The 8,837-nt window shown below is 50.7% G+C and overlaps 1 protein-coding gene across 1 annotated transcript; it reads right to left on the bottom strand.

The window, feature by feature from the left end:
• Nucleotides 1-3,725: 3,725 nt before the first annotated feature.
• On the bottom strand, nt 3,726-8,255 carry lfng (LFNG O-fucosylpeptide 3-beta-N-acetylglucosaminyltransferase). The gene is made up of 8 exons (XM_068749756.1): nt 7,857-8,255; nt 5,119-5,167; nt 4,872-4,974; nt 4,621-4,774; nt 4,451-4,536; nt 4,063-4,228; nt 3,885-3,970; nt 3,726-3,792 (listed from the first exon to the last, which is right to left on the bottom strand). Exons 1-8 carry the CDS (start codon nt 8,253-8,255, stop codon nt 3,726-3,728), a joined length of 1,110 nt encoding a protein of 369 aa, XP_068605857.1.
• Nucleotides 8,256-8,837: the final 582 nt, after the last annotated feature.

The following is an 8,837-nucleotide window of genomic DNA, read 5'->3' as shown; positions in this document are numbered from 1 at the left end:
TGTGATCCTCCGAACTGCGAGGAATGTCCGGCTGCAGCATTCCTGCAGCTCCAGATCTGCGCTCCCAAATCCAGGAGTTTGGGAGCGCAGATCGGATTGGAGGCGCAAGAACGGGCAGCTCAGCGATGACGCGTCATAAATGGTGATGAGCAAAACAAAATCAAGAGTGCAGAAAGTAACATTTCACACAACTGGAGATTGAGATCATTGTTTAGATCATAATCCAGATTTGGATTGGGATTAAAGGGTCAGCGAATTACTGTAGGTGTTTATTCTAAATATGGCGTGAAACAGAGCTGGGTCTGCACTGTTGTCATGGTGACAGGGATGCATGAGGATGTCTTTGATAGACGGCTGCCATTATTTTGACACAGCCTGGAAACTGCTTCCTGTTTGGTGTTAGAGACAAAGGGGGGGGGGGGGGGGATTTATTGTCATTTTGTGACTCTTTTTCTTTGTTTTTTTAATATCTGAGATAGAAACACCATTTATTTCCTGATTTGGGGGGGGGGGGGGCAGGGGCCTCCACCCTTCCAGTTGCGCCCCTGCTCTCTGCTTTGAGATGGCCACATTTAGGCCTCCATGTTTTTTGGTGAATTGACCCCCCCCCAGGTGAAATAAATGTCTCCTCAGCCGGGCCTCGCTTCTCTCTCCTTTCGCGTCGCGCTTGAGGATTGTTCTGTTTTGTAAACAGAACACGATCGACATTTTGGATACTGGATCTTTTATCAATGGAGATAATCTGCAACAGCCGCCAGTCATCTTTCAGCCTATAGTTCAGTTCTGACAGTTGGTCGACCTGCAGTTGGGTGTTTGTGTTCTTGTAGTCTCTGATCCGTTGGCACAACACGCACGGGAAAAACAGCCGCATAGAAATCTCCCACTCCAAAGAACGACTTGACAGGCGGGACCGCGATAGTGCAGATGCATGTGAAAGAGCTTTAAGGCTCCTCTTTATTTGTTGTTCTGTTCAGGGTATAAATTAAATGTAATCGGCTCCCCAACCTGACTGCGTTGAGCAGCTGCCGCTGTGGGAACAGACATTAGAACCAGCAACGACAGGGATCACCTGCGTCAAAAGGTGCTCGCAGACGTGACTGTTTAAAAGATCCGAAATAAACTGAAGCAAAGATTTAAACCCAAATTCCCTCTTGTTGCAAAACTGCAGCTGCGGATTTATCACCAGATCTTTATTAACTTTAAGAGATTTGAATAAATGAGCCACATGCCTCTTGATTTATGACTTTTGAACATCAACACATGTAAGTGAGTGTTTTGAGAGTGTGTGATCGTAAAAGTATGTAGAGACAGATAAGACTAACCCTACCCCCCCCCCCCCCCCCACACACACACACACACACACACATACACACTATTAAGTTATTTATGTAAAGGCGATCCTCTTGTTGTAAAGGATCAAGCCGCTGCCGGTGCGATTGCTGTTTACGCCTTCACAGCTCGTCAGGGTAATAACACCAGGCTTATCTTTTCCCATGGGTGCAGTGCCAGCGGAGGGATTCGCACCCTCCACCCTTGTCAGGTTTGTGACACTGTAAAAGAGTTGGCCCGTTGCTGCAGCCTGAAGCAATTTGCAGACAAATTAACAAGACAGAAATCGACTAATCGAGATGCACGATTTGAGATGATCCTGTGCAGATGCATCTGGATCTTTCATGAGGTGATGGAAATGACTCGGGTCCCTGTTGACATGAGATTTAGGCACATGAAAGAGATGTTTTTCTCACCATACATGTCTGGAAGGCAAAGCTGTCATTATGGTCTGTGGGTTGGGGGTGTAATTTGTCTCACATGTGGGGCTTTTGGGGACGGATAGTTCAGCCAGCATGCATGCAGACGGAATGGAGAAGAGGGTAAAATCATGTTAGGCAGGCATTACAGGCCTAAATTTACCATTTGAACTGTTTTATTGTGAAGAAATGCTGCAATATAGGTAGTCCAAAATGTTATATGTACGTAAATGCTGGGGCTGCTTTCGCAGAAGTCAGACAAATCAAGTTATAATCAATATAATTCAAGATGGGGTTTTAAAACGGATCATTAAAGCGGAATGCGTTTTATTGGCTTAGGCTTTAGAAGCCCGAGGAAGGGTTATTATATAGAAGAGAATCAATATGTCATTTCCTCCTGTATAAATTATGCTAAGATAAATTAGCCAGCCAGGCTGCTGGCAGTGGAATTATATACAGCTAATATGATTCACAAAGTATTCAGAAAATATGTTGACAGAAATGGCATGGATAAACCATGACGTCTCCATTTTCAAATAAAAAAAACGACCAAACATGTTCATTTTTCTCAGTGGTTAATGCACTTTTATTAAAAGTTTCAGGTCCCATCGTGGGTCCGATGGTAGTTAATTCCAGGATCAGATCAATCCCTGAGAAGCAAGTTTTGGGAATGAACTCTTCGACCCCCCTCCAGATACTGGAGAATAAACAGCACAGTCATTTTTAACACACTTCAAAGCAGTACAAAAAAGTCATGTCCAGGGTCATTAAAAGCATCTGTAAACCACAAAGCAGGCGCATTATACAATCACTAGTGTTTGAAACAGGGCACAGTACACAATACTGTAATTAAGCTGTACAACGTGACCCAATATGGGTGAGCGACGACACAGAGGGAGCGCCTCCATGTGGAAGCCGATGTTGATCCTGACGAGTTTCACCAAACGGGACTCAAAAGCAGCCGGCTGCCGTTTCCGAGTCGAGGAAATGTTAAAGATAAGAGCGAGGCGTCACGTTTTGTGCAGACCGTCGCCCAGATTCAACCATGTCGAGCTCGGCTTTTTTTTTTTTTTAATCCCGTGAGGTGAGTTTCTTTTCAGGGGCGAACACCAGCTCGTTTTGAACCTTAGCTGTGCAACGTTTCGACTAAAAGAAAAAAAAAATGCATTTCAATGCAATTCAAAAGCGGATTGCAAACCCAAATCAAAATCTCTTCCGCTCATTACCGTTCCCTGATTGTAACAAATGCAAGGAAATTAAATACATACAAATGGATATTGATTTTTTTTTAAGGGTTATCTAGGTTTTAGACACAAATCTGAAGCAAGTCATTAAAGAATGTAAATTAGGTCATCAAAAAGTGCATTTTCCTGATTTGCTTCAGATTAGGGTCGCCCAAGGATGCTTTGGGAAATCTGCCCAATACCAGCTAAGCTTGTGGGAAGAATAAGAAAATAGCACTGCTAAATTAAAAGCACGTCTTCATATTAGAGCATCTGTCCGGAGTCCGAGTTAAAATATCTAAACAAGGAAAAGTTGCTCATAAAGACCCGACAAACACAGAACGGAGCGGCTTCTCAAGTTCTGAAAGCTAATTGAAATAAGTGTTAATGTAAAGCTGGCAAAAAAAAAGGCTTGGATATATGTCAACGCATTCTATGAGAATTGCAGATACATTTACAAGCAACAAATACATCGCGAAGCTCAACTGATTGCCTGCAAAGCTTAACACTTAGAGCCACTTCCTGCCGAGAGCTGGAGGCCTCCACCCCAGGGTTAGGGGACGAAATCCTGGCTCCGGGCGGGAAGGAATAGTCCCAAGACGGGCCGCACAGCAGCCCAGTAAAACCATTAAAGACCGCACACAACCACGGCAACAATACAGCAGCGGCACGGTCGAACAACAAACACTGGTCCCCGCGAGCCTTTCAGATACCGAGGCGTGACGGGGACGTGGATGAGAAAGGAGCGGTCGTCCTAAAGGGCAACCTGGAGCGGACACCATGGGGTGTCCGGGTACAGGAGACAGTGCACAGACTTGAACCTGGAAGACAGAGAGGGAGGGAGTAGAGTTAGAATCGTGGAAACAAATTGAAATGGTTTGAAATCTGTGAAATCCGCATGAACATTTCTCACCTTGATGGGTCCTCCTCCACGGGGAAAGCCCCTTTCAAACTGATGATGTTGCTTTTGTTTTCAAACATCCCATAACTGAGGGTAATCTGAAAAGGTTGCACAAAAGAACGTGAGCCAAATAGAGAAAGCCGACGCCTTCATGCTGTTCATAAAGACCGAGTAGAAGCCTCTCTGATACCTGTTTGTGTATCTCAGATCTTGATACTAGTTGCAGGTTCTCCAGGTGGGAGTGAAACAGGTTGCTACGGGTCAGGGGGACACCCAGAACCGACTCGATGATGTAGCCGACGGTGCAATCGTCGGGAAGGCGGATCTTTTCTGCCGTGTTCATGAAGTGGCCACCACTGGAAAGACAACAAAATACACAGGCTTTCAATCAGAGTCCACGTTGTGGCCATATTGTACTTTTCATCTTTTCCAAACATGACCTGGACAACACTTCCCTTACTGTCATTGATGCTGGACATGCTTTTATTTTGAAAAGAAAATAGCATTTCCCACAATTTCTGAGACTCAAAATGTTCTAGAAATGTGAAGTATCCAGTAAATATATCCGTTTCCCCCACCTGGCCCACGGGCTCATCTTCAGCGCCAGGCCCCGGCTCACACAGAACCCTGCTCCCCCAGTGGCAAACCAGAAATTAACTGGTTTCTGAAGGGTCAAAGAAATAGTTTATTAAAACACTGAACTATCAGACGTCCATCAGATACGGCAAATGTAGAATCTTCTACGCACCATCTTGTTGTCCCCCAGCCGCTCTGTGGCTTCTATCGGCCGGTCCAGGCTGGGTTTGCCGAGGTACATGTCGTGGGTGTGGGGATATTGGGACAGGAACTTCACCAGAGTCCCAACATTGACGTAGTTGTCATCGTCAACGTGACAGAACCATCTAGGAAGCAGAAACGGAAGACGGCTTAGATCCCCGGACGTTCGCACAAAGGACCGCCGTTAAAACGAACGACTACGTTTTTTTACGCGATGCTTACTTCTTCCCAGACTCTATGAACTTGTCGTATTCCACCGCCATCTTGCACGACAGCGCTTGCCGGCTGTGAGCTGCAGAGCAGTTGGTGTTGATTGCGTGACTCCCTGTGGAGACCATGAAAGAAATGCAAGGATCTTTAGTTGAATCTGAGCCAGCGCTGGAGGCCGGGCAGAATTCGAACTTTGAGAACTAATATCACGGCTCTTTCTAAATAAACCTCGCCTTAAATCAGACGTCGTAAAACTCACCAATTCTCTTCTTTAGCTCTTCGTCTTCTCCGTCCGTGAAGACGTACGTCTGTGAAGAAACAAAATACGCGATTAGGATTCGAGGCGCGATTCAAAATCAATCAAATCGAGTTAAACAACCCGCCCCCCTCTGCTCCAATAAAGACCCTTTGTCCCACGTTTCCCCTCTCGCCATGGCAACCCTGCCGCCACCCCCCAAAGCATCCCAGATGCAGACCTTCCGCTGCCCGTATCCCATCCCATCCCACCCTGCCTCACTTTGCTGGACTCGTTGATCCTTGGCCTGATCAGGAATGGAACCAGGAGACGGCAAACGCTTGTTAAACGCAGCAGTTACTCATAAAAGGAGGCAACAATGAGGAGGAGGCGCTTTAAAACGAGATTAGCCTCCTCTTTATGACGGCCCCCGCCGCCGAGCAGGTGCGAGTCGCTCGGCGGCGATGCTGAAAGGGCTGCAGGCCCCGGGCTTTGTAACCGTCTGTTTACCTTTCACCTCAGGCGGGGCAGCACCTGCAGAACACCGTGCCGCCTAATCGACGCCACGTGTCTCCACACGCCGAGCCCAGGCGCCCCGGGTGGACGAGGACTCGCAGTCCTGCCAGCGATTTTGCGAAAGTTGTGTCTTTCCATTTTCCCTTTCTTTTCTTATTTTAACCGCCTGGACTATTCGCGAGACAAACGGCGAGCCGTGAGCCCGTGTTTGTTTGAGGAAGGGTGGGGGCGGGGGGGGGGGCGATGGGATCACGGCCCCGTTGAATAGACGGCGTCACCGAGGCAGCTGCCAGAGCTGCCAGGGCATTGACAGAAAGAGAGGGAGGGAGGACAGGCTCGGAATCTCGCCGCTGATTAGTAAACAGAAAGGCGTGTGTGTGCCCCCCCCCAGCCAGAGCCCCCTTGAATAGAACAATGCTGTGAGTTTTGGAGCTGGGTAAAGTCTCCATATTTAGCTGCATTTGCATTTGCATACAGCTGCAGGAGTTAACCAAGGAGAAAAGTCCCGGGAAGCTTCTCTCCTCCGGTGGAATACTGATTCATTTGAATAAAGGCGGCTGTGTGTGAAGTGGAGATAAGAGGCGTGGGGAAGAGGGAGAGTAACGACCAGCGGCGGGGGGGTGGGGGGGTGCACTCCTGATCACAGGAAGGCCAGTCACGGCCCTGCTCGGGGTTGGACCTGGTGCCGCCATGGCTGTCTCCAGCTCGCTCCACGGGAAGGAAGGAAGGAAGCCCCCCCCCCCCTATCCTCCACCCTGGCTCCTTCCCTCTTCTGTTCCCGAGGTTCCAAACATGTTCAGCGCTTTTCTTGATCTCGCCGATCAGGAACCGAGTTCAGCGCCAGGCTTCTTTTGTCAAAACGTCACAGTGAAACTTTGGAGAGGACGAAAAGACATCGCGAACTGTATTCCCTGACTTTAAATCCCAGGTTGATTGATATAGGGAAATGCAACAAAGGGGGGGCATAAAGCGTCGAGTCAAACCACAAAGGGGAAACTTCGGTGTAAAGATACTGAAGCTGCTGGATTTACAGAAAAATGCTGTTTACACTCAGAGTGGGCTCAAAGATGAAGAACCTGATTCTCTATTGCGTCAACACGGTTATCACAGAGATCACCTGCCCCCCCCCCCCCCCCCCCAGGTCCCACCTAAGCAGCGGCAGAGAGAGAGAGAGAGAGAGAGTCCAGACGCCACAGATGTTCACGCGAGGAGCGTGAGAATCAAGCCTGAAGGTGCAGGAGGCGCCATATGTGCGTGGTGGGAACTCAGAGCATCACATGGCGGGCATTAGGGCCGTCCTTTGTTCCGGCGCCTGACCACCTGTCACCCTTTCTCCAGGAACTCCCTCCTGCTTTGTGGGCTTTTTTTTTTTTTTTTTGGTTCCCTGCAGCCACCGACCAGCTGTCTGCCTGTCAGCCCTGCTGTTATAGGTTCAAATCTAGCAGCATCCTGCACGGTGATAACCAATTAGCACCATCGAGCCTGATTTGGAGGTAACTCTATACCTGCTCCGGGACCCGGCGGCCTGACATTAAACACACCTCAAGCATAAAAAAAACGACCCGTACTAGAGATGAAAGAGGAGGAACTCTGGGGGTGACGCCCGAGGATATCAAATCATTCTGAGTTCCGTCCTCACTAAACCGTCTGTGTCTTTGTCCCAACACAAGCTTGCCTAGATGCACCCCTTTGTCCCAGGCCTTCCCATTACCACCCCCCCCCCCCCCAGGTTTCCCATCCCTCCAGTGAGCCTGACCCAGACTCAGCTCCCACGTTCCCACATGGAGAGAGAGAGAGAGGGGGGGGGAGCTTTTCTTTCCCCCCTTCAGAAAGATGCTTTGTTATAGTCCTGGAAGGGGGGACATTGGTGCTGTGAAGCATCCATTGCACCAGGGGGGGGGGGGGGGGGGGGGGGGCATTCAAAGGGACAACCAAAGAGGGGAGGGGGATAATAGAGTGTAGGAAGAGGGGGGGGGGGTCCTCAAACTGACCCTCGGTTCTCAGGAACATCACTCAGAGAAGAATAAAACGTAAGCGAGATTCAGACGGGGGTTGTGGAGCCGCTGCGTGTGTGTGTGGGAGGGGGGGGGGGGGGGGGTGGCTCCCAGCCCTGCAGGGAGCCATCAGGCATCACCTACACGGGAACGGCGGCTTATTGCGCAGCGTCCGCCCGCAAACAAGCAGCGCGTAAAACAGCCAAGCCTCGCACGCGCAAAGCGAAATGAATAACGCGCTGGTGGATCTACCTGTTGCGCGTTTCTGGAGATCCACGTGTCCAGCAGCAGGTTCAGCCTGGACTGGTGGAACTTCTTCGTGGTCTTCACCGCGATGAAGACGTCGTCGGCGCCGATGTCCTCCGCCGGGGACGCGTCGGCGGCGGGGGGGCGTCGGGGCTTCTCCACCTCCCTCTTTTCGCGGGTCAGCTTGCCAAAGTACGCCGAGAACCCCCCCTTGAGCGGCTGCGCGTCCGCGTCCGCGTCCTGCCCGGCGTCCTGGAGCAGGGAGCGCGTCCCGGCGTCCAGTGCGCGCGTCTCGTTGTGCGCCCGGGACCGGTGATGCTGCAGCGCGACCAAGAGCAGCAGCACGCACACGCACGCCGCGCCGGCTGCGGAGACGGCCGCCTTCTTCGCGTTGCTTTTCGACATGACAAACAAGAGAGAAATCAGAAACGAGGAATCCTGAAGGCGAAGTCCAACACAAACGGGTTTACGGCGCGTCCTCCCGTGCGCATCGCCGAGTCGGGTTTGGGTAGATGCGCGTGGCGCGCGCATTTATAAGCTTCTATACTGGCCACGCCTCGTGGGAGGTCCGTGAACGATGCTAAAAAGGGGGGTGCGTGTGTGGAAGCTCCGCGCGTGTCTGTGCGCGAGTCCACGCGTTGCTTCCATCGCGATGGAGGGGGGAGGGGGCACTAAAACGCGTGGGTCGAGGAGGTGTAGCTGTTCTCACCTGTCCACTGCGCAAACGGCCTCTTCCGGCTTCAGCGGGCACGTGAAATCATCCCCGTGTGAACCGACCCCCCCCCCCAGAAGCAGCCCCCATTGTTCTCCACTGACTCCAAACAGTTGGCCATTCCTCAACACTTGTTAGTCAAATTCTGGCTCTCACATCTGAGCGAGTTGCCTTCTGGTTCTGGTTCTGGGACGCCGACCAAGAAAGGAGCTTCACCAACATGCAGCTGGAGGAGCCGGATTAATCCCCCCCTCCCCGGTCCCCCCACGCTCAGC

The sequence above is a fragment of the Brachionichthys hirsutus genome, chromosome 16, assembly GCF_040956055.1.
Source record: "Brachionichthys hirsutus isolate HB-005 chromosome 16, CSIRO-AGI_Bhir_v1, whole genome shotgun sequence".
NCBI classification, from domain to species: Eukaryota; Metazoa; Chordata; class Actinopteri; order Lophiiformes; family Brachionichthyidae; genus Brachionichthys; species Brachionichthys hirsutus.
This window is presented reverse-complemented; position numbering and strand designations above follow the sequence as displayed.